Source organism: Branchiostoma belcheri, unplaced genomic scaffold (genome assembly GCF_001625305.1).
Source record: "Branchiostoma belcheri isolate BF01 breed outbred unplaced genomic scaffold, Haploidv18h27 scaffold7, whole genome shotgun sequence".
In the NCBI taxonomy this organism is placed as follows: Eukaryota; Metazoa; Chordata; class Leptocardii; order Amphioxiformes; family Branchiostomatidae; genus Branchiostoma; species Branchiostoma belcheri.
Window position 1 is genome coordinate 4,321,401 of NW_017804353.1, and position 27,196 is coordinate 4,348,596.

At 38.8% G+C, this 27,196-nt stretch overlaps 1 protein-coding gene across 3 annotated transcripts in view; it reads left to right on the top strand.

The window, feature by feature from the left end:
- LOC109484542 (protein FAM69A-like) overlaps positions 1-27,196 on the top strand; it is a 57,512-nt gene that overhangs the window by 10,415 nt on the left and 19,901 nt on the right. The window contains exon 1 of one of the 3 annotated variants that reach the window (XM_019787863.1): positions 8-273. The exons of the other annotated variants lie outside the window; for them this stretch is intronic. Within the exon in view, the coding sequence (XP_019643422.1) occupies positions 235-273 (39 nt within the window). The 5' untranslated portion in view covers positions 8-234. Of the gene's footprint in view, positions 1-7; positions 274-27,196 lie in introns of those variants that run through there. 3 annotated transcript variants of the gene reach the window in all.

Sequence of the window (27,196 nt, forward strand, 5' to 3'; positions counted from 1 at the left end):
CCTGTATTCAGGAGTGAAACGTTCGCTGTAGCAATCAGGTTGAAATACTGAGAATTAGCCCTGCAGCTGTCCCTGCCTGCGGCGGCGGTGAATCAGTGCTCTCAGGCTGGCACGCTGCGCTAATCTATCACCCTCCTGATGAAGTGTCAGCCAGCAAATGTGCCGCGCCGCGCCGGCTAGGGAGGATGGTCGCGTGGACATCGGCGCGTCGCAGGTGTGCAGCACGCACGCGGGATGGAGAGGACACGCCGTAAGCACCGCTACTACATCTATGTACGTACAGTTTCAGCCATGCACCCTTTTATAACATGCAGGGTTCTGCTCCATCTTTGATTGTTTTTGTGGGTTACATTAGCTAGGACTGAACAATTTTGATCAGTACATTCGAATTCGTTTTTTTTTCATATGTATGTGCTACTTGTACTACATCTATGTAGGTACAGTTTCAGCCACCGTTTCCTAACATCATCGTCATGCAGGGTCTGCTTCATCTTGGATTGGTTTTGTGGGGAACGTTAGATATGAAAGAATACTTTTGATCAGTAAATTCATTTTTTACCATCACTGTATGTATGTGCTACTACAAAATGTACATCTACAAAATGTACATGTATGTAGGTACAGTTTCAGCCACCATTTCCTAACATGCAGGGTTTTGCTTCATTTTTGATTGTTTTTTGTGCGTAATGTTAAATATGAATGAACAGTTTTGATCAATATTTTTTACCATCATTATTTGTATGAACATATTTAGTGATAGAGATATGTTGTGGAGGGACATTTACATGTAGGTACAGTCTTGTCCGTTGGTTTGTACCAGAAGTTTCCTTGGGGTCTATTGTTCATGTACATCATAATATTGTTTTCATACATGGATGTACAAATGTTAAAATGGTTTATTCTTTACAACATATACATGTACATGTAACTTGTGGCTACAACCATTTGATCTCTCATGCAGGCTCAGTGTGTATTGTATATCTTTGCCTTGTCTATTTAGATCAACTGAAGATCCTGTCAGATATTACTAGTATATGTTTTCCTCACATTTATTGGATGTGAACAATTTCATGCTTGTGCCTGTATAAACATACATTTATTATCTGTAAGCCATAATTTATATATTTGCTTTAATATGAATTGCACAGCTTGAGTTTCAAGGTTTCCCATAAAACATTTCCATCGTTTACGAGATATTTACAGTTTCCTCATCCACCCTGGGACTCCCTCACATCCTGCCCTCTTCTTATCATTCAGATACAGGTTTAAACCATTAAATTGGGTCTTTTTGTCATATTGACTATGATTGGTTATGCTCGTATGAAATGGCATAATCCGTGAAATGGATCATGACTTATTTTGGTTGATTGCTGTCTGTACAGGCATGATTATATGCCTCGCTGTAATTGCTACTGTAAGTTGTGCTGTTTGTTTTGTTGCAAAAATTATCAGTCTTCAGGCCGCACCAATTTTATTTAATGGTTCTTGTATTTTTTTTTTAGTATGAGTATTTGGGAATTTTTGATTTAGAACCGTAATATATTTTTTTGCAAATCTGACTGAAAAACATGAAGCGGGCAAATCTGAGAACATAATTGATCAAATTGGTGTGGCCTGAAGCTAGATTGGTAGCATCAAGTCTCATAATTCCACCAGGGAACCCTAATACTTACCACATTAAAAATGAAAATGTAATGGCAAATTTTAAGGAGATCTTCTACATGTAATTGCTGCATCAGTAATCACAGTAAACACACAGAGAAGGCCATCATGATATTACATTTTTTATTATTCCAGTGTTTGGGTACCTACATGTAGACACAGTTATGAGTTGACATTATACTATACATAATGTCTGCTGTATTATTCTATGCTTTATAGAACAACAAGTACGTTTTTACCAGTCTGATACAGGAATCTATAATATCTAGACTTTCTAGTAGCATAATTACACCGCTTCACATTATAAAAAGTGCTGGTATCCCTTGAGTAACCCTTGAAAAGGGTATCCTAAGGTGATTTCTAAATAATGCACACCTGTATACCTAAACTGTACATACATGGGAGTGCTGCTCTAGAGGTATGTCAAACACACTGGCTTTCAAAGTAGGGAATATATACAACCTGCTGGATAAATGTTAATGGAGGTTACATCTTTACAGCATACAGTTGTAATTAAGTTTCCCCAGCTGCCATCAAATAAACTGTTGCAAGGTGTAGAATAATTTGGTTGCCGTTACTAAGGATAAGCTTAATACGTTGTGTGATATTAAGTTGAACCAGAAGTGTTTAAGTGCTAGTCATTTCACATCCTAAAATACTAGTACTTGTGTGCTTAAGAATATAAATGTACCTCAAGTTGAGGGCAAATTTAAACTGGTTCCATATTCATGTGTATTTGATAATGTCCTCACAAACAGACCTGCAGTGAGAATTAGGTTTCACCCTGTATCTAATACAAAACCTCAGGGGGAAACATTCCATGTCAGCCCTCTCCACTGGGACCCACTTTATGGGCACTTATGATGTGATGACACAACCTGGCTACATTTCAGGCATTTATAATGACTTTATACTTAGCTTTAACCTTTTCCCTGCTGTATCATCCTGTATCTGATACATGTTTGTTGCCAAAAGGATACCTTGGTAGTGAGATGATTAATAAGAGAAAGTTTATTGCAAATACATGCCCGAGGGCTAGTTGCAAATACAAACAACATGTATGACAAGAAGATACAATGATGAGAGACTATGTGCAAAGTTATACTACAGAATATGATAATAATATCAGATTTATATAATATCAGAATAATATCAGTTGATATCTGAACTCAGGAAAGTGACCCATGGTGACAAAGATGTTTTTTTTTAGTTGCAGTAGTAAAGCTGCGTGTGTGTTATTAATGTGGGCATGGATATCCATGTATAGCAAAGTGTGTGCATGTAGGTGATTAACCTTAACCTCCGTGTCCAGATATGTACAAAAGGCTACCTTGGTAGTGAGATGGTTAATATCAGAGCTTAGGAGAGTGATCCATTGTAACAAAGATGTTTTTTTAGTTGCAGTAGTAAAGCTTTGTGTGTGTTATTAATGTGGACATGGATATATAGCAAAGTGTGTGCATGTAGGTGATTAATCTTAACCTCCGTGTCCAGATATGTACGAAAGGCTACCTTGGTAGTGAAATGGTTAATATCAGATTCAGAGCTTAGGAGAGTGACCCATGGTAACAATGATGTTTTTTAGTTGCAGTAGTAAATCTGTGTGTGTGTAATTAATGTGGACAATCATGGATATATAGCAAAGTGTGTGCATGTAGGTGATTTTAACCTCCGTGTCCAGATATGTACAAAAGGCTACCTTGGTAGTGAAATGGTTAATATCAGAGCTCAGAACAGTGACCCATGGTAACAAAGATGTTTTTTTTAGTTGCAGTAGTAAAGCTGTGTGTGTCACTGTGTTATTAATGTGGGCATGGATATATAGCAAAGTGTGTGCATGTAGGTGATTAATCTTAACCTCCGTGTCCAGATATGGCACTCCTGCCTCCAACAGTTGGTGGTTTGATAGATAGGTTGTCATCGGTTCAGGAAAGGCCACATTATTCTGTCATTACCGAGCCATTAGGGACCTGCATTAGGCATGCAAGGACGTGCGAATTAAGGGCAAAGGGACACGGATTAATCCCTTACACAGAACCATCAGCATGATCAAAAAGTCGCGATTGTCCCCAGATTTCGGAGATTAAGCGTGCATGAATAAGTTATATCAAGTGCATTTAAGTTTACGGCGTGGTGTATGTCAACGTCGGGGATGTGGCTTACACACTGAGTTTCAGCAGTGGTAAGTCTCATGCAAGTTTGATGAGCACAAATTAAAGTGGATGTTACCACTTGACGCATGAAATAACAACAGCTCCGAGAGGGCCAGGACTCTGCGGGGACACGGGAAGAGGGATACGGGTCTTAACAGCACGTGCTGATTGCAAAGGTGCAATTTGGGTGGTTTGTAGTATCCCTCATGCATATGCATTTCCATATATCCTTGTAGTAGGAAAGCTCAGTACTGATTTCTCCCTGCACTTTTCATATCTTCAGACATGTATACATTTTGGACTTAAACTGGGCCTTTTGCTAAAGCAGAGATATCTTTTGGCCTGTTCTTAGTTTTGGTCTCAAGTTTATTCTGGCCGTCATATAAACATGTATTAGCATCACTATAGTCTGGGGTTTTGCTAACTTGCCCTCCAGAATTATGAAAAGTCACTCACAACAAATCAGGGCATTTTAAGAGTACCAGTATTCCACGATTAAGTTAGTAACTCTTGACCCAGTGTCAAATTCAATAAAAAGATGCCCTTTGTAACACCAACAGAGCTAGCCCTAATGTAAGAGTGAGCTAATGTCTCTAATGCACAGCTGATGTTCTGTTCAAACAGCAGGGCCAGCTGGACCCAGGTCAGGGTGTTGTACAGGCTGGGCAGTAATTGCCAGATAGGCAGTGGAGCTGTCAGAAAAGTACAACCATCAAAAACAGGTGCTAATTGCGGCCTGGACCCTGCTTTGGTGGTCTAGCTGCTTGTGTAGGCATTAGAGCACTGATGGACCAGAGGCCTGTCCTTAGTGATCAGTGAAAATCCTGTGGATTGTGTGGTCAATGTGAAAGGTTCACTAAGTCTTATAGAGAGGTCAGATCTGTGGGTTTGGAGCATTTCTAAGGCTTATAAACTCAAAACTAGGTCTGTAATAAAATCTGACAACAGCTTTGGACTGAAATTAATGATTCATAATACAGTAAAATCAAACCTTTTTGCCAACAACAGTACGTTTGTATATCATAGGATTCATAGAAAGTGTACAATGCAGTTAGCATATAATTATCTTATATAATTATATTAAAATGCATTTCCAGATGAAATTGCTCTGTTTCTTTTTTAGTTTTGAGGCAGGAGTCTTGTCCATGACCTCTCCTGATCAAAATCTTCAGAAGTTTACTACTGCACAACTGGAACCCACACATGCCGTGTTAGCCTTTCATGCTCCAGACTTTTCTTCAATGACAGTAACAAATTAAGACTGAATACTTGGAACATTTCCGGATGAACCACATTTGATTTCCTCATATGTTTCATAGATCATATGCGATGTACTTTTGTACAAAGTTTAGAAGGTCCTGTGGTTTTCTACAAGTTCGTGTATCAACGTTAAGTTCAAGGTGTTTTTGCCTGGAATGACGTCAGTTAGACGTCAGTAACCTGAACTTTCTTGCAGCGCTGAGTGTGATCTATAGTAGTCCTTTGTAGGGAATACACTTTGAAGGATTGTGGAAGGGAGTTGTGTCTAGCAGGGATAATTTCTACTTTCTACTCTATTATAGAGAAAAGGGAACAGAGATATGCACCATAGATCAGTCACAGAACCTACCCTTTAGTAAACCGCTTGGGGTACTTTGGAAGTAGGCTTGCTTTTCAACTTTGTTTTGTTGAAACTGTACACCAGCAAAATGGAAACTTTGACCACATTGTATTAATCTATTGTACATGCTGCCCTGTGTTGTTGGTTCTCTCCTTGGTACTGAAAATACTATCCTGTGTTGTTGGTCCTGTCCTTGGTACTGAAAATGCTGTCTTGTGTTGTTGGTCCTGTCCTTGGTACTGAAAATGCTGTCTTGTGTTGTTGGTCCTGTCCTTGGTGCTGAAGATGCTGTACCATGTTGCTGATTCTGTCCTTGGTACTGAAAATACTACCCTGTGTTGTTGGTTCTGTCCTTGGTACTGAAGGTGCTACCCTGTGTTGTTGGTTCTGTCCTTGGTACTGAAAATTCTGTCCTGTGTTGTTTGTGCTGTCCTTGGTGCTGAAGATGCTGTACCATGTTGCTAATTCTGTCCTTGGTACTGGAAATGTTTTTTGTGTTGTTGGTCCTGCCCTTGGTTCTGAAAATGCTCTCTTGTGTTGTTGGTCCTGTCCTTGGTACTGAAGATGCTGTCCTGTGTTGCTGGTTTGGTCCTTGGTACTGATGTTGCTCTGTGCTGTTGATACTGTCTTCACCATCATAGATTGGCAATATTTATCTGTCCATTTTGTCCTTTCCATTGCTTACATGTAACATGCACATATCAATCATATGATTTGTCCGACTTTAAATGACCAGGAAATTTACACCAATTTCCACCCTTGTGTATTCAGATGAGTTGCCTCACCATTCCAGTCTACCATTATTTACTGCAAATGGTCAATCTAGTTCTTCATGGCTAGTTTGTTTCTGAAAGTCACAGGTACACCGTTTGTGAAGACCTGTCAGAGTCAGGGTGTTTTTCTGTGTGTCAAATGGTGGTCTGCTGTGCCGGGACATGTCATTGGGCTATCAACCATCTAATGGTTACCTACAAATGGCTTACTTAGTTTTACAAATTGAGTTTCATTCTCCCCCTTGCAGCAGTTTCTGATGCCACATGTTCACTCTGCTGTCAAGTGTGAGGCTATTGACCTTTTCCAAGCAGTCATTCAGACAAAGAGAGTACATACGTAACAGAAACCACTGTGCTTTTGTGTGGATCTTCCCAATTCAACCACCAAAGTTTTATTACTCATAGAAAAACAATATACCTTTGCTAAAATCTGTCCCATACCCTCATCCAGGTTTATTATACTAGATTTGAATTGGTTTGAACATAAAAAAATATTGAGTAATAACTTATACCTTATTACAAATAAAAGTGTCCCTTCACAAACAAGAAAAGAAGTGGGAGCTTCCATGTTTGTATACACTGAAATGTAGTTGAAGTTAGTGTCTTTCTTCTGTTATGCATTATACATCATATCTTCATTGCACATCTAGATGATATATTTGAATGCACAGAGTATGGTGCCTGTCAAAGCTGCTCACTTCCAAGACCAGATAGGCAATTAACCTGCTTCCCCGCTTAGTCCTCCATTCCACAGAAGTTACCTGCTCCTGCTTTCTCATGCTTAATTACTTCCCATGCCCGACCAGAATCACATTAATTCTGTATTTCCATCCCAGTAATTCGCCCAAGATTGGCTAATGAAAAATTGATGAAACCCCCAAATTTGTTTCTAGATGGAATCGGAAATTCTATTACACGACAGTCTACAGACACCAGCTCTTACTTAACTCTGTGCGCCTGACGGGCCGTCCACGCTTCAGCGCTCCCAGAAACCCTCCCCGGGGATTTGGGCAAGGCGATGCATTTTAGTGCCCATTTCAAATTGTACTTAAGTTCTGCCAAGTGGAAAGGAGGCGTAGGTTTATATTCATCACGGAGAATCATGCGCCGTCATATGTTTTCATTAACATCCTTTCTTCCTTCTGGTTTGATTTATGGTTGAGAATTTGCCACCCTGAGGAGTTGAACCTGAGCAGACTCATCTCAAACATCCATCAGTGTATGCAGTGTCTTTCTGTAGGAGAGGAAATGTGTTACTGTTAGACAACTGGCGATGATATCACTGTTAGTAGTGTTACACGGTGAAAAAAATATATGTAAGTTTCCAGCACTTAGATTTTGCATCACGGTGAAACTCAAGAGTTCATGGTGGTTTAGAGTACCAAGATGGGATGTCTAAGTACTGTAGATGTTTTGTTGTCTGCAGGACAGTATCAAATTGGTAAGGCAGTACTACTCATTGGCTACCTTAAAAAAAGATACCAGTATGAAAACGCCTGATCAAAACACCTAAAAATACAACCAAAATCCATAGCCTAAATCTTTGCTTGGAGTGTAAAGCCCAAGCTGTATGGATAATTTCTTTTGTATGATAAGTCATAAGCACCATATGAAAGAGATACTTCAAGTCATAGATATAGACTTCAAAATGTGACTTTATCTGCCCACCGAAGATACATGTGCCCCGCCGTCTTTGAAACGAGCGTAGTAACGACGTAATTTATCGCAGAAAAGAATAAACTTGCACATGAATTCCAATGCAGTTTATCTCCAAAGCAATATCTGGACCTTCGTTGCATGTCCAATATTATTCAAGGGTAAGTTATGCGGCGAGTGCGCCGTCTTTCTTTATTCAACACTCCAGTGGAAATGTCACAGGCACACATTACCTTAGTCGAAACTTGAACTTGACAAATTTTAGTCAATATTAGACCATCGATTTTTCCCCATTAATGTGCACGTATATATCAGAAGTGCTACTATTTGCATGGACCGTGGAAGAATCATCGCCTCAGACGATGGCAAATGTCAGAAATCATCCTCATTGGCTTTCTGGCAAACTCTCCCAAAAGGGACGTTAACATTTGTTAGATGTAAAACTCTCCGTCAGCATCATTAAGAGTACTGTGATTATGTTCTGCTTCCACCGCACTTATCTTCTTTCGTTAGCAACAGGACTACACTCTTGCAGTTCTTTTTATTGTCTGAAACTCAGAGAGAGAGAGAGAGGGCGTCTAGACGTTAATTACACCCCTGTGGCAAGAATTTAGCTTTTAACATAGTCAAACTCATACTTTTGTAAAGAGCTTCCTGTGTTCTCCCAAAAGTCCAATTCTCCTGGGTTCAACATGTCTACTGGAGACTATGGCCTTTGATCAGACCATCTCCTTGATCAAACAGACATACATGTACCGTACCTCTTATATAATCTTTAGTTTAAGGCTGCCGCTAGATAATTACATGTAGTGCCATTCAAATTGTGCATAAAAGCAGTATTTTGTGTACATACGTTTTGAGCAAAATTTGGGTGGTCAGTGGGGCTGGATGCAATCAAAAGCTTAACGTTACATGTACATGTTTTCAGTTGCTGTCTGTGCCTTAAGTTAAGGTAACCGTCAGGATGTTGCGACATTGGTAGATTTTTTAATGTTCACTGCAAGTTTTACTGCAAATCTTAAAATTGTAATGCTATTTGTAATTTCACATGTACGTCCACCTGCAAACACTTCTACCAGTAATGTTTGCCTACATTGTACACAGCACAGTACTTTTGTTTCATCCACAAACTCTGGAAATACACTTTGATCTTTACCGTGTTACATTGCTGAAAATTTAATGACGTACAGTACTGTATACTCTGTAGGAGAAATCATGCTTTATGTAGTTTTGTAATGCAAAACAAGCCCAGATGCCATAATTAGACATCACTCCATTTAACAAACGATATTAGAACAGTTGAGTTAATCCTGGGGTGAAGCAATACTTGAGTATTGTAACGCCAAGAGCTATTTGATACTTTACAATTAGACAAGATATGTAAGAAAATGTCACAGCAGGACATGTTTAAACACTTGATGTCATACAAGAACGAATGTACAGTAGACAAACTATGTAATTATGTTTCCAAATGTTTCAAATAGAGAGAAGAAAGGGCAACTACCGGTAACAGTAGATGATAGGTAGTTTATAGTATTATAAAATTGTAATGTATAGATTCCTAGCACTTTGCATTAGAATATAGTGTACCAGTATGAAATACTCATGTTTTACATACTGGATATCCTCTTGTGCATTTAGCCCATCTGGGCAAGAACATGCAATAAAGATTCATATCATATCATATAATTACTCCCGACAGTTGAGACAAACCTGATATTACAGTGTCAACTGGTGTAACAGAGGACGGCTTGACCTTCAGGAGTCCAGACATGTTATGAGGTGGAACTTTGCCAGCTATACACTCAGGACAAATCAACTGCATGTGTGTCACTTGTCAATGTCAATACAGAGTCGGGAGCATAGTACAGTGTACAGTACAGTTGTGACCTGTGTGAGGTATGCCACAGTAAAGAACTAGTCTACTTGTAGTACTAGTAGTACCAATCTTTGACACCTTTAGGTCTCCTACATTCAGTACATTACAGGTAGGGTATTGCTGATTTGCCTCTTTTCTTTTTGAGCCTGCGTGAAGTGTAGTATCATTTTCAATCCATTAATTCAAAGAAAATATTCTTCCAGCAGTCAGAACAATACAATAAAATACAAAAGTACAATTTGAATATAGCATGAACTAGAGAAGTAACATTTGCAAAGCAAATGCATAATGTTTACCTTCGGACATGGTCTGCCCTGTTAATTTTTACTCAAACACATTCACATACATGCACTACGAGTATATGGTGACAGGAGTAGAGCAGACCATGAAATTGCAACATTATGTAACCCAACACCAGTCACCATGGTGGCAGACGTCAACAAATCATGTCATTGGCCAGGCTAGGTTAGAGGTTAGTGTTTGGAACAGAAGAGGAGGAAGAAACTGAGTAAAAACAATATGTTTTCCTTCGGTAAACATAAATATTTAGAAGCAATATACACATTACATGTGTACTGGGATATGTCTGTTTCCGCCTATTTGGCATTGTGACGTTACATTAACATGCAAAGACGATTCCCACCTTAAATCATACGTAGTTTGTCTAGTATACTATCTATATTTCCCAGCTGATAAGACTGAAGAGTGTCCATCAACCTGTCCCATTCAACATCCTCACTCCTGTGATTTGGCGGCCGTAAACTGGACCAAATTAAATCAAGTCCCATTGAAGCCTCCTTCTGTTGGCAACGCAAGCCACATAATTCAATCACAGCCTCCACTTAAATCTCCTCGTCTCCAGCCACTGTAGGGTTTCATTAAACACTGGCTTCTGAGTGAATAAGACACACGCGCAGGGGAAATTGTACTGTGGTTGTCTCTCAAGGAAATTGAAAATGATGTCGATTGACTTGTTATTACTTTTGAGTCTTTTGTTCTTTCTTGTGTGTTGCAAGTGAATATCATCTTTCAAATTGTTGGAATATGATGCTTTTCTTCTTTGAACAAAAGAATATAAGTGCCTTTTAGTACCTCCCCAACCAAAGTCAGGTACCCATTACACCTGGTTGGAGTGAGGGAAAACGTGCAAGGTGCTTTCCCAAGCACACAAGATCAGTGACATGACAGGATTCGAACCAAGAACCTCTGTGTTCTGGGCCAAGCACCCTACCATTACACCACACGATCCCACCACATCTAGCAGCTGCTATATAGTCCCAGGGACGTGCTGACTTGTACTGAATGTTAAAACCAGATCGATGAACCCTCCGACACTTTCCCCTGGTGTTAAATTGTGACAGAGGACACACGGCTGGAGCAGATGTAAATTATTCACCACAATCAACGTGACTTAGACAGCCCGTCTGCAGGGTGGCAACTGGACACATTTGTTTTCAGCCGAAAGGTGAGATAAATTATTGATAGCGACAATGTTCTGTCGTCCAGGTTGTGGCTGTCATAATACAATTATCGAGTTGCCAGTTCAATCATTGGTATACAAAATGTACAATGTACTAATTTAAAAGTATAATGCTGTTATCAGTTCACCCCTTATGATAGGAATATTGTGGTACATAACATAGCCCCTGAGGGTCAATCTATGTTCTAGGTTGCATCTGCCTTGATGCAAAAATGCTTGTCTTTTTGCATTAATCTTAATTGCATAGCTTCGCTATCAAAGCTTCTTTACATGTACATGTACAGTACGGTCTGTAGCCTGCTTTTCTTCCTTATTGAAGGAAAATCTCCTGAATGCTTCTCTCACATTAACTGGGAATGTAACAGCCCCCGAGGAAGTTGCCTCCACCATTCCTGCCTTGATTAGAGGCGGCCAAATGTGCTTGACGGCTTTTGGTGTGCCAAATCACCGTGATTGGCCAATACGTGGATGATGTCACCGGGCTCCTCTGGGTTACCCTGATCCCACATGACAAGGTTTATTAGGGAAGTCAATGACTGGGAACGTGGTAAGAGCAGCAGCATGTTGGGTCCTGGTGGGAGGTGTGCATGTAGGTACTGTGGAGGAGGACGTGTGTGGTGTAGTGGTGCAGGACAATGAGGCAGAAGAACACCAGCCTCTGTTCTATGTTTGTAAGTACATGTACATTGCATGTGTATGTACTGTTGTTTGATTTTGCAGGAAATAATGATAGTTCAATAAGATTATAATATATGTGATTGTGTATTGGTAGTGTTCTCTCTTTCCAGCAAATCTAAACCTAAACATTGTGATTGTGTACATTCAAATTTGTTTAACACAATAGTACTAGTGGTACACCTCTTAATAGTTTGAGTATGTGTTTTACCTTTGGAATTTTACACTCCAAAAATAATTAACAAAGGTCTGTTCTTCACACCCTTTTATAAGAATGTTAACTTACATGCATTCGTGAGAATGTGTATTTTGTTTACTTTAGATTTACATACTTTTATAATGTGGGAACTGTACACTTGTTCATGTCCATTTAGTCATCAAGAGTAGGTATAAATTATCCTTTACATGAAGCTTTCCTACTGAAAATATTTATTTTATGTTTACTTGCCCCATTAAGATTTTTGTTCAGACTGTTTGAGCTAAATCTAGAGGAAAATTATCAACTGTTATCTCCATACAATGATCTCATTAGCGAAGATAAATTATAATTGAATTTCCTGTGGCCTCAATAACTCCATTATGAAGGTTACCGATTACATCTTTCCTTGCTCCAGAAAGGCATTATTTCCCCATTCGTTATGTAGTGCCTTTGTACAATCAGGGCTCAAAATTCATTTTTGGGATAGGTGCACTGGTGCACCCAACCTAAAAAATTGGGTGCACAAAATTATTTTTAGGTACACCATATAAGATAAAGTAAGTAGAATGTCAGCAAAAACTAATTATGTTTCCTCTCTAAAGAAAAGTACAACATTACTATAACAATGATTTTATCATTTTTCTGACACTTGGATGACACTGACAATGAGCTGTATACTATACAATACATTGAACATCTTTACATACATAAACCTCTTTAAATTTTGGGTGCACCCTCAGGAAAAAATTTGGTGCACAGCTCCAAATTTAGGTGCACTGAGGTGCACATGCACCCAGTATTTCGAGCCCTGTACATTTAGAACAGAAACATTACCACTTGTCTGAGTGATTGTACAGTGGTCTGCATTGGAAAGATTTCATTCCATAGGATTATGCATGCATGTACGTACAGCCTGAGGCAATACATTAGTAAATGTTATTTACTGTCATTGACATGAACGTGGATACTGGGGTGCTTATGGGAAGTGGGAAATAGACTTAAGTTACAGGCAAATGGAGCTGTTCAACCTCTTCTACATTGGAGTACATTTAGATACAGGATAGCAGAAGTGATGATTTTCTGAATTAGTAGTCATAGTTTTCTTGAGGTTTCTAATGATCTAAATGATACACAAACAGTTACCTTTTTTTCAATGGAATATTTAAGTATTGATGAGGGTGGTATTGATTGACTAGGGAACAGACAAATTGACATGTATATCATGACTTTGTCTTTAGGCCACACCAATTTAATTTCTTGGTTAACGGATTCGCCCGCTTCATTTTTTTCTGATTTGCAAATAAAAATAAAAATTCAGAATCAACTGCAAAATGATCATATTTTGCCCTGAACAGTTGAAAACAGTCCTTTACATCCTAGTTGTTACAGTTTTTCCATCTTTCAATGCTATGGTATCATTAAAAGTTCTAAATTCATTGTTAAAATTTTGAACCAGCCTGGTGTGTTGACTTCATGGCTCCTATCGTACCATTTTGTGCCATAATAGGATGCCTAGGCCTGTTTTTATTTTTTTTATTTTTTTCGCCTGCCCGCTCCATTATTTTCCTAGAAAAATCTGTTAACCAAGAAATTAAATTGGTGTGGCCTTATGTTGCTTTTTTTAAAGAATGCTTCACTTTTAGATGACTTGTTATTAGTGCCTTATGTATAAGATCCTTCCTCTTTGTCAACTGTACACAATGTACGCCACTCATCTTGGATTCATGTTATTCTGTTGCCATAATAGTGATGTTCCCACCGACTGCACTTTCCTTCCTCTCTCCTGATGGTTTGGTCTGGGTAAGATGATGTCTGCACTGCTCGTGATAAATGCAGGGTGTTTTCAGGACGGAGGCTTATACCGTTCTGCATCTCATTTGTAAGTGTCAAGTTCAAAGCTGGAAAACTGCCAACCCAAAAGGCTGCATCCAAAATGAATGATGTGAAGGATTGTAGCATCTAAGTCTATCTGCCAAACAATATGTACGTTTTCTTTGGGCAGAATCAAGTAGAAGAAACACTGTTTAATATCATGAAGCAAATTGACTATGTTGGCATCTTTATTTCTTGTCTATTGCCATCTTGACTTTGCATTCATAACAGCTTTGATTGATTTTCAACTGTCAAATTTTCTTACGTTTTGTCTATGTGAATTGGATTGAGCTATTCGTGAAATGAAGGACAATCATGAAGAGTTCAAAATGAGCACTTTCTTTTGAAGTATAATGAATAAAATGGGTATTGCCAGGAAGACCTTTCAGTCCCCAGGATAGGATAAAAAGGGTTAAGGGGTCTTACTTACGAGAAATAGAACACAATTCATTTTCCTCACTGGAGTGTCAGTAACATTAAGCTGTGCATAAGATCAAGGACATCCCTCCCTGAAGTCTTGATAGAATTACCACTTTAGAGAGGATAGCTGTTACTGTGAACGGCCAACCAAGAAGACAAATGCCCCTGCAATTTCTAGGATGGGGAAACGGGACTGTAGATTGTCATTTACAGAAAAGCCAGAGAAAATGGTTTACATTTGTGTTCAGTATAAGTGAATTACAGGTATATTTCACATTGATGTATGATACTTCATGGCTTATACAGTAGTCCTACGACATTAGTGCTTAGAGAACTGTGTATAATTTTCTTTTTCATATATTGTATAACCAAGATATCCATGTAAAATGGTACTTTTAGATCCCATTACACACATGCTAATGTACATGTACAACTGTAAAAGATGCCAAATGATACCACCTACATGATTGTATATTGGTACCAGGTACCCTGAGTAGATTGAAGGAAAGATGAAAGGAATGAAGACCTTTCAATGTACCTCTATATGTTAACATTCCTATATCTTACTTTCTCAAAGTTTCAAAGTTTGAGAACTTTCAATGTACCTGTAAAGTTAACATCCCAGTTTCAATACTTTCTCAAAGTTTCAAAGTTTTGATGAAGACACTGGTCCCTGGGGTCTCAGCTCGCCCTTGATATTGATCATCCTCAACTGTCAATGTCTACCTGTCACACAGGTAATGAGCTTCCAGTAAGAAGGTGGGACAAATTAAACCAAGGTCAGAAGGCTGCCGGGGGTTCAAGGTCAAACTGAATTGCCTGTCTGTCAGCTGGGCGAGCTGTCAATAGCTCAGATTGGAGGCAAACAGGTTGAAGTGCAAAATTTATGACTATAGGAGGATGGAGTGATAAAATTTATATCAGTAAATATCTTAATGTGTACCAACACCAGAAAAGTATTTCAGCCATAGGTCCAAATACGGATTGTGTTTGTGTATTTTATAACAAAGCAAAGCACAACTTACAATAATTCTATACTCATCAACTGGTTATATCTGTATCTTTGTAAGATTTAATGGCAGGACACAAAATTATGCAAATTTTATGGATGGCTAGACATAACAGGTACTTTGGGCTGTACTTGAATCAATTTGCATTTTGTATATTGATATAGTGTTGCCATACGTACCCACTGGGACCATTATGTGCATCGAAAAGCCCTTTTGATGCACATTATTCTGTATATATAATACTCGGAGGACACCAGATGCTTTAAGATACACCTGCCATCTGGTGCCAGAAGTGTTTACACATGCTCTGCAGAACTATCAACTGCACTGGAACAAGAAACAGACTATTTATAAAACTTACATACTGCTGATATAAATACTGGTACTTGTATGTTATTTAAGAAGTACTGCAGTGTATTGCCATACTTAACCTCAGTAACCAACAGAACACAACTTTATGCTATGACCAAAATCTTCTAATTCAACAGTTCAGACCAAAAGTATATACAGTGTATACACATGTGCAATGCAAAAGAATGTTTATTTCAAATTTTTCAGCTTACAACGGAGCATTACACTTGTCCATGTCCTGTGCCACTGCCAAATATCAACTGAGTACATGTAACATTAGTAGACTGTATTAAACTCAGTCTGTCAACAAACCTAATATTTCTCTAGCATTGCAAAAGCATTTAGTCTGACAAGTTAAGGAAGGTCATGACTTCAGGCAAGAAAGCGCTAACTTTATCAATATCTGAGTTGTCATGTGATATTTTAATGGTATTATCCAAGCCCACGAGTACATACCAGGATCATGGTAATTTGATGTGATGACCACAGACAAGTCAATACTTTTGGTGAGCTAATGCTGTTAAGGCTTGACTTTTGATGCTCAGGGTCAATTAATTGGTGGAGCAGACTGTGGGTATCTAACTGTCTAGACAGGGAGAAATGGACAGTAGTGTGTATTAATGATACATCCATATGGATAGAACTGATTGGATCAGACAGCTGTCATGTCATTGATATACTCAGTTTTCCACCATCTTCATGTTTAAAGAGTTCACAGGTTGCCAAGGTCACAGGAAGATAAGCAAAATTATCACAGGCACATATAACTCATATTAGTAGACAGAAGACTTAGTGTTTTTGAAAGCATATTCCTTGCCACTTTTGTCATATCAGGCAACATATATAGCTCACGTCTTTCCTTCCTAAGTTTTTTCTTTAAGTTTAAAAAGTACTGAAAGTAACATCAAACTTTTAACTATTAGTAAGAAATCTCATTCAAACAAAAATGCTCCCATTTTACAGATGAAAGGATTTTAACACCATCAGTCAACAAGCATATCACATTAATACTGTCACAGGTTGAAAGTAGTCTTCACATGGTGTTAACACACCCATTCCAATGACTTTTTAGTTACCTGCAGATGATACTTTATGCTTAAGTACATGAGAACCTGGGTGCCCCTTTAATGATGCCTGTAGTAAAGTGAAGCATGAAGTTGGCGGATAAGATAAAGTAAGGATTACACCCAGCGATCCCTTACCAGTTCTGCTTTATCACTTAATTAATTTCCCCAGCAACTGTTACTCCCACTATCTCCACTCTGCATGCCTCTCTCTTATTTATGGTGGCTGTCTGCTCCTCTGCCTATCCCTTATCTGATCTTATTACAGCATTGAAACTCTCCAATTTGGTCCTCTTCTTCTGAAGGCTGGATTGTATAGCCTTGTAATTTGTTGCTTTGTGTCTTCTGTCATATCACACATCGTCATCATATATCAGACACTTACATACACAAAGCTGGATAAGTGCAACTTATACTGGGGCAAGTGGACTACCATATGGTTCAGCTAGTATGAAGAGATAAAAATTCATATAATTGAAATAAGGATGAATCATGATCTATTGCAATATCTTGTGTTGTGCAATGCGTTTTTTGTGTGTGTTCTTTTATGTTTCATTTTGTGCTATTTTGTTGAGTTACTGAATCACTTTTTGCATTTTGCCCTGTGTCCAAAATTGTTGCTTCTAATCGGTTAAAGCATCCCAGGACATCATGTGGTCTAGTCCTTTGTTACTAAAACAAAAGCATACAAAGACTTTCTTTTCTCTTTTACAACAGTCAATTATTATACTGTATATTTTATTACCACCGGATACCATACTTTCAAGCATCCAAAATCACCAGTTATAACGTAACCACAATGGTGTAAATCTGGTGTCATGATAAGCTTCACGGCTCTTCAATCTAAACCAGAATGAACAATAGAGAATCAGTATCTTGTCCCGCAGGACAATATGGCATTTCACACGGGATTGAATTGATCCATCAACCCAGTTAATGGACAACTTTAAGAGTGACTAACTTTGATCTCCACATCAGTTGTCCTAACACAAAACAATAGAACAGTTGTCAGAAAGAAAGAAAAAACGTCATTGTCAATGTCTTATCTATATTCCTGTCTTGTTTGTCTTTACAATGTGTGTGGTTAACAGTGTCCTTGGTGCTGAATGACCTTCAGTTTGAAACGTTTTTGCTTTCTTGAATTGACAGTTTTCTTCTTTGCTATTAATATGATTTCACTCTACATGATTGTCTACGTTGTAGACACTTATTGTGCCCAGGTTGGACACCTTTTGCAAGAATTGGTGCTTTCCTTGGTGCTGAAATAGCATTTTACCAACACTAAGTAGTATACATTCTTTGTACTGAGCTGTTGAACAGATATTACATCCAACCACAACACTGAATAAGTTCAAATCAGCATATTAGTTGTTACCATCATGTTGCTTAATGAAACTCATGCATGTAAACTGATGTTTATACAAATATTCCAACTTACAAATGTCACATTTGCATGTCGTGACTGTGCTTGATAACTTGTAATGGACAGAGCTGCTCTGAATGACGAGAAACAATTACTGATTGTATCTGCATTTTTTGGGTAAAATTATGTTTGATTTGAAAGATTGGTAATATTGTCAGTATGGTTAAAGACCATCATTATTTCTTGCAAAAGAAAATGTTCGAAGAAAAAAAAACAACAAAATGGTGGGGGGGGGGTAAAAGTCATTCTTGGCATAGCCCTTTTGGGACTACCCAATGGAACAGCCCATTTATATTCCAAGCAAGTCAAACTTTTTACAAGCAATTAAAGTGTGGAATTGAAATTGGATGATAGCCATGCAGAGATACTCGTGTCCCTGGAGAATACATGCCTTCCTATATATATTCATCACTGTTCTTGAGCCAATAACTGTAGAAACAGACTGGGCTGTCCCATGGGATTTAAAATGATACTTGTACATATACATGTATCCATGTCTTAGTGTGACGAGTCATTATGATATGATATATCTTGCCCCTGACAAGCAATTGCATGATAAATAGATATACATACAGAAATTTGTATTTGCTAGCTCTTTTGCTCTTAGAGGTACATTTTCAATTTAAGTTTGAATATATAGATATACGAATATGTGTACAGTATATGTATACAGTTACTTTGAACTTTAAACTTTATTTCTTTGCTATTTGGCCACCCTGGACCACAGCAACATAGAAAATACAGCTTTAAAATTTCAATTTCTTAAAACAAACAAGAGACATTAATACATATAAATATAGCAAGAAAACTTCAAGTGTCATATCAAGGAAACCTCAAGATCCATGTACTAGTATGTATAAAGCCTTTATGTCTATTTAGGAACAGACTTCTTTCATATAAGCTGAAGACTGCTTGGCTCTGGCACAGAGTTAGAGGTGATAAATGGACCCACCAATAGTGGTAAAGGACCAGGATAGATTACAGAGATCAGGTAGATTAACCTTTCTTATTGGCCGAGCCACCAGGGGAATAAGTCCTCCAGGGGTGGGCGTATTCATCATTGCCTCCCTAGAGGGGTGATGGAAATCCCTCCTTAATGCTGAAAGGTTTCTTGGGGCTCCTGATTTGTGAGAAAGGTGAAAGGTAGGTGTTCCGAAGGTCAATGTCAATGTCACGCCGGCTGTGGTAGAGGACATCTGACAGCCACATGTTTGGCAGGTCTGTCCCTGGTGCCTGTCTGCTGCCAGTGTGGTAAAGCCTGTTACAGTAATACCCACCTCGATTAGTATGCACATCAAGTACTTTTGAGTACAGGGGAAACTGTAAATGTGTAGTTGTCAGACAACACTATTTTGTGTTAAAGTTACACTTTTGATTATAAAAGTAACTTTGACATTGTAAATAAATAGGTATGTTCCTTCAACTAATGTCCAGTACACACATAACTGTAGGTCATACCATCTCCTCCCAGCTTTACTTACAGTCAAAATTTTGATCATTGAATTATTCTTGGCTTGGGGATGTACATTATACATTTTGTAATGTGTACAAAATGTAGCTTGACTAGCATGATGGCATCATGTACATTGTACATGTACTGTACAGTATACAACAGAGTACTGAGTAAGAGTGGGCACATTTTCCCAAGGCTCTTGATTACTTTAGGCATTATGGGAGTGGTTCTCTAGATGCTTTTCCCTGAAGTGTTTTGTAACTCCAGTTTGGGGCAGGTTAGAAATTACAAGCAAACACTCAGTGTCCACTGAAATAGGCCTCTCTTGGCTTTGAAGAATGCTCCTCAGGTCTCTTGAGGGCAATGCTCAGTGTTACAGATAGACCTCCCCAAGCCTGACTAATGATGACCTAGAGGCCTGTCTACAAGTTGCCAGCCCCTCTGCACTCCCAGGCTTACCTTCCTTTCCAGTCCAGTTGATTATCCCAGATTTTGTAGCCCACCGGGGAACGTACCCTGCCACAGTGTGCATTAACCCTGCACCTTAACTAGACCTGCATCACAAAACTGGCCACTGGCCATCTGTACTTATCTTTACTGGCCACTGATGTTGGCCCTTTTATAGGAGATAGCCTTGTTGTTCTTCAGTGATAAAAGAGGAACTGACAAGAGGCCGAAATGATCATTTTGTACTGTTACTGTCTTATCAAGGTTTGTAAGAAATGTATTTCAGAACCAAGTACTGTAGTGTTTTCTGCAGTTGTCCTACAGAATTCACATTAAGCCAAAAGAAATACTGTCTTGTAATATTCTCTTTCCCAAAATGCATGGACAGTTGTTAGATTAAATTCATCCTGATATTCATGACTGTGAATTGGAGGATCCTGAACTGTATGCACTTTGGTACTTGCCTTTTACGGCACCGTAAACTTTTCATCAGAGCCAAAAATACTCAGGAGTAACTTCAAATGAATTATAAATGGCCCACAGTGGGCTGACTCCTGACTTCATGGCAGTCCATAGAAACTTTACGATGATAGAAAGTGTCTACCCGAGCCCATATTCCCCCGGCTAACATTTGATGGCCTTCAATATCCTTTATGTCCTCCAACCTGATGATTGTATTCCAACATTGGAATCCCTGAGTCTGAACCTTGTAAAATATCCCAGTATGCAAGTTTACTGGTCATTTTTTTTTACAACGCAGAATGTCAACTGCCATTTATGCTTGTGTTAATGTGTGTTTTCAAGTTATTAGCATTTGTATTGACGCATCATGATCAATGTAATTAAAAACGATGAATCACTGAGGATGTCAGGGAAACAGTTACATTGTATGCTATGTTTGCCTTTACATGTACATTTGTACTGTAACCAACCTATTTACAAGACCTTTAAAAACTAAGAATTTTTAGGACACAAGTCATTAACAAAACAAAAAAAAAGTTTTTTTTTCTATTCATCTAATCAACTTGACATATCTGGAAAGCCATGTCTGGGTTGAGTTTGAGTCAGGTTGATATTCCATGCAGAATGTTCCTCCCCAAAGTGTGAATCTAAGTTAGAGATGGACATTAACAAGACCAAAAAAGTTTGTTGTTTTCATCCAATTGAGTTGACATATCTAGAAAGTCTGGGTTGAGTCAGGTTGATATGCCATGCAGAACGTAACGTTCTTCCCCAAAGTTGTGAGATGGAGCAAACCCATTGCTCATCCTGACATCTTCATGTGGAAATCCCCAGAGTTCAGCTGCATCCAAATTGCATCCGTCTAAAAGCCAATAGGATCAGCGTGAACGGCCCACAAGGTGGTGATGTGGACCCACCATAACCCACAATTTAACACCTCCGTGCCGCAGGGATTCCAGCCCAGCGGATTGGCCATGATAGATGACTCAAGGTCACAGGTCAACGCCACCCGGCTGGGGTCAAGTTCAAGGGCTATTTGTCCTGCAGGCAGCTGAAAGGTGTGAGATTTTGGGTCTGATGGCATTTTGATTTTTGTGGCCAGACACTGGGTGTGTTTTGTCTGGGGTCAATGCAAATTCGAAATCCCTTTTTTGCTGAGGACGGTATAGGACTCTAGCAATTGGAAATAAAGAGGGAAGAAAAAAATAATATGAAGATCAAATTGACAGAAAAAAAAGTACAGGATGTGGTACATGACTACATGTATTTGTAACTGGAAAATTTAATGTACAAATAGATTCCCACCAACAACATAACTCACAAAACCCTTCCCACGTGTAATTACAGCACATTCTTCAACACACAAATATGATAAAGTTAAAATAGAACCATCGCATGTCAAAAAAATGTATTTAGTCGGGCACATCTCAATATTTCATAATGACAGATACCAGATGACACTCCCACGAGGCTGTTGCATTGTGAAAATGTCGAGCGTGCGACAGATTTATTTCCGACTGTCTGTCCCCAAAGACGAGATAACCCTATCCTTCAAAAGGGCAGAACGCCCGACCTTGTCCCCACTTAGGCCTGTGTAAATGCTCGGTGGATGCTCGGATCTGGCACATCACACCCTGAGATAGTAGAGGGTCTGCATGGGGGGTCCTGATTACGCTTTACGCTAAATTTATGGAGGCCCGCAACGCTTTACGTTAAATTTCCGGAAGGCTGGCAACGTTTTACGCTAAATTTTCGCCTCCTCACTACGAATAACGGTAAATAAAATGACTTCCCTACGAATTACGGGAAATTATAAAGAGGCCGCCTACGCCTTACGGAAAAGAGCATGCAGACCCTCATAGTACGTACATGCAGCTCTACAAATGTAGGCCCTGCGTTGTGTATGCTGCTACATGATGGAATCTGGAGCTGAAGGGATCAGTGCCAGATTATCTGCCTCTCCCATCGCTGGAGAGGTGTGATTACACTGTAATCCTGTCACAAGTCCAAGCTATGGTAAGTCTAGACTTGTCAGAGGAAGACTTTGGCCTTTGCACAGATGTGTTAGTTTGCTGAGGGGTTTTAGAGCCAACGCGACGGGTATTTTTGGCTTCAACTGCTCCACCTGTAAAAACAGTGTCTTCAAAATGTTTTAAAGGTGGGTACTGTACGAGTAGTTGTACATTTATTTTGGTCAAATTTTTAGATTTTAATCTTTTAAGTCTACCTTATTACACTGCATACATGCAGCCGTGTGAGTTGTATGAACTTAGCATCAGCACTATATGGCTGGGCAGTTTTTGTTAGACTACCAAAATCTCGACTTGCTGTCACATTGTTTACAAATAGTGGAAATGTGAGTACTAGGAATTTATGCAAGTCATGCAACAATGTTGAAAATTAGTTGCAAATGTCAATCTGAATGGGGAATATTAGGTTCAAAATATCTCGCCAAAATTCTGTACAATATTCTATATCAAATACAATACCCACACTCTTTAAAGTCTTTAGAAATATTCAGTGTAATTTCCTAACTATGCATGAGTTATAAGAGTGGCTTCAAAAGTTCAACATTAGATTGGAGAAGAATTATGACAGAATACTGGCTGTAAAAACTGAAAGTGTCAAGTAATCTGGCAGAAAATTGATTTCTGTGTCATAAGGAAGGACTGACATTTCAAGAAATCCCTCCTGTGGCAATATTTATGTTAAAGCACAGCTTCTTGTTACATTTATCTGTAATGGACCCGGAGGACAACTGAACCTTGACATAAACCTTGATGTTCATGTGTGTCCTTGCAAAATTGACTGACCTTCATATCTGAGGAAGGTTTTTTTTCTTGAAACAGTAATGTTTCATAGTAGGAGGGTAACATCTGCAAGGTAAGGGAGTGACTAAGTAGGGGTAGGGTGGAATAGAGATAGGATTTAGATGCAGATCTAGAGGTATACATGTTCATGTCTTTATGGGACATGTAAAATGTTCATGGCTTAATAGGACAATGGATTTACATCCAAATTAGTAGTTACTGTAAGTGATAGTATTGGATCTAATTGTTTTTTAATGAGAATAGGTGCCACTGTTTTTCATGTAATTTTCATTCTACATGAGTACTTGTAGTAAAATTATGTATAAGGGCACTATTATATAGTTCTTTCTGAAGTTATTACAATTATTTTATGTAATATGCAGTTGTATTGCGCATCATAATACTGAATGTCAAGTTTAATTGGGAATGCTTGATAATTCTCAATGTACATATAATTGAATGAATACCCTCATTTACTCTTGACAAGGAATGATTCATGACTACGTGATATAAGAGCCTGATATTCAAATTGTTCCCAAACCCAATTAAGACTTAATTTTCCAAGAGCCGTAATTAATGATAGTGTGGAATATAGACCCCATTGGTATTGAACTTCTTGACAAGCGGTTTCAATTCTCGTGATATGAAGCTAAAACTTCACACAGGTACATGAAGAAGAAACAAGCATTATAACAGTCCACAACAACAGTTTACAGTGAGTGTGCTTATGCCAAGGCACCTGGAATGGTTTACAAATGCAGAGACCTACCTCTCTGCCCTTTCATTCTTTGGCAAGTTGTTTGCAACATGCCATTTCTAACATAGTAAAGCTTCTATCCATAAACCCCAGGCACATGTGGTTTGCATTGTTCCTTTGTCTAGTTTTCTCCGCCCTTTCACTAATTCTAATGTCAAGGTACATTTTTCCTCAAGTTCATTGTCAGGGTGCCTGGGGGTAGTCTGGGAACAACATTGCCACGGAAATTACTTGTCTGGCTTTTCTGTGGATGGAAGAGACATGGTTTAATTATCGGGAATGGAACAAGTGTATTTCACTCCCTTTCTGATGGTTGTTGAAGGAAGCTGACACAAAAAAAGTTGAACAAGAGAAACAAAAGACAGACTGATGATATTACTAACCTGAGATACATAATATAAGTTTGCTTGTGATATACAAAAGGAGACGTTGAACAATTTTCTCTGTCCGATAGTCTGTTGTTGACAATTGATGACTTGTATTAACTTTCTCCTGTGGTGGTCTTTTGTTGAAACTTGAACATAAAAGCTATGGTCGTCTTCAGATATACACTCATACATCAACCGCTTACCCTGGGGCGTATATGTGATGGGAAAAAGGCAATTTCCTTTCCAAGCACATCAGGGTCGTCCCTCTGTGTTGCAGTGCAATTTTGTAAGAGCGTGGTAAAAAATGGTGGCTATTCCAGCTATAATCCTGCATCCTCCCACTGCAGACATGCCAATCCAACACCACGGCTATCTACGGTATCAATCTAAGTGTGTCCTCTGTGGTATTCACCGACGTGCAATCACAATTACACGGAGAACTTTTCGTGAACGACCTTTCTGTGGTGTAACATTGAGCCCACCCTTCAATCCAAATGCCACCCTGTCTAGGATGATATCCCTTGTCTGAAGGTTACAGGGAACAATTACAGGCCCAGACGTCGGTGGGAGCTACCAATCCTGACCTTTGATGACTGATGGTTGTCTGCCAGCATGTACCTGTTGGCAGGCAACCATCAGTCCATCACACTACATATTGTAGATAAATACTAATAACAGTATCAGTGTGATTTCTTACCTTCTACTTATGATAGGAAATATAGTATGCAGTCATTGTTCATAGTCAAGTGCTATTGAAGGGTAGTATGGTACACCGTACCATGGCACCTGACTACTAGTATGAACAATTAGTACATATGAATGACAAGATAGTATATTTGAAGAGCAGTAATTCTACATTGAATAGAATAGGAGATACAGGTAACATGGCAAGAACGTGTACATGTATGCTTGAGAAGATGTGAGGAAGGACTACTAGGTTTAGTACTACAGTAACTGTACTGTGATTTCTTACATTATGGACATTTGCACACATTGTTTATAGTCAAGGTGCCATTTCAAGGGAGATAGAATTGATGCAACCACCAGTCCTGTATTGCTTTATACTCCTGTATATTTAAATCACCGGGTACCCCCACCATCCTACCATCATGGCCCCAATTCTATTTTCTGTAGAACATCTCTTATTGAAATCAACTACCCAGCTATCTACATGTACTCTACCAGTATTTACCAGAACATGTCAAAGGTCATGTTAAACATGTCTGCCTTGACATTGAACCATCCGTGCTTGTTAGAGTGATTTAATGTCTAGTTGATAATAACGCTCCATCTAGCGACGACCCTACGCAATGAAAGGAGCTGGTGATTTACCATTGCTGGGGTAGCTTTTATCGCTTAGTCGACACCCTCATGTGTGAGGCAGCATAGAAGTTGGGGTTTGCCATTGTTAATAACTCCTTTCAAGCCACATGCAGTTCGTAATGACTAAGAGTAATGGAGCCTGACACTCTTACACTTGATTGCTGCTTGGATTAATCTTGTAGTGTGATAAATTCCCAGTGACAGATTGGTAGTCATTACTGCAGACCCATGCAAATGTAATTACCTGTCGTTTCTTATCAGAACGTTGGAGGATATTAGCAATCTAGCCCAAAAAACAATGCTCTGTTGTTTGTTTGTTTCTCACAGCACATTCTATTTTTAGAAAAGAAATATTACAAATTTCCCACTCAGCTAACGGATTGATTTAGAAATCTATTCTAGGTAATATCATAATTGTAATTTCAGCAGTGTTTGCTATGATTTGATTTTATCTACAGTAACTTGGCGGTATTGATATCAATTGTGAAAATTTACACACTACATTGTATATATACTTTATTAGTTGTACTATTCATGATCAACAGATGCTGTGCTGTCTAGTTGCTACCCAGTATATAGGCCTTTTTACAATGAGTGACAAACCTTCCCAGTGTTGTATGATTGTGGTATTTTACCATGATAAAGAAGTGTTAGTGTACATGTACATTTTCATACATACATGTATACAGGTTTGTTTGCATTCTTCTTTTTAAAAATTTGTCTGCCACAGGACTGAATAAGAATGCATTCAAGTAGTGTGCCAAAGCCTACAGTACAGGTATATCAAATGAGCTTTATCTTTTTGGCAATACATCTCAGTATCATCGTGATAGTGGTAACCCACCAAATAATTACGTGAAATTTTGTACATCCTTCATATGCCAACTTTCATATCAATTATGAAGTTATCACTTTTTTGGACTGGACCCCAGCCAAATTTCTTTCCCTGCCAAACCACAAAAAATACCACAATCAGGTCAGATGTAAACTGTGATGAATCTTTGATCAGCTCCAAATGCCATGACTTTGATGGCCACTCAGACAATTTACCCAAGCCGAGAGGAGGCTCAGGGAAGATGGTCGGCAGCGTTTAGTCCTGGGGAAGAAATCGTTCAGGGTTCAGCTGCGTTTTATCAATATTTTACATGCAGGGAAATGTCAAGAACACTTGAGATTATGCATGTGCATACAGACTCTGTGGCATCAGCATAGGTCCTTGTCAACTCTTGACTGATATTATAACTTGACTTCTCTGGATCCACCTTGCCGATCATACAGGGTAGGGTTCAGCTCTTTTGTCACTTAAAACTTGCTCAACTGTCAATAAGCGTTATACATATTTCATATGTAGAGTCAGGA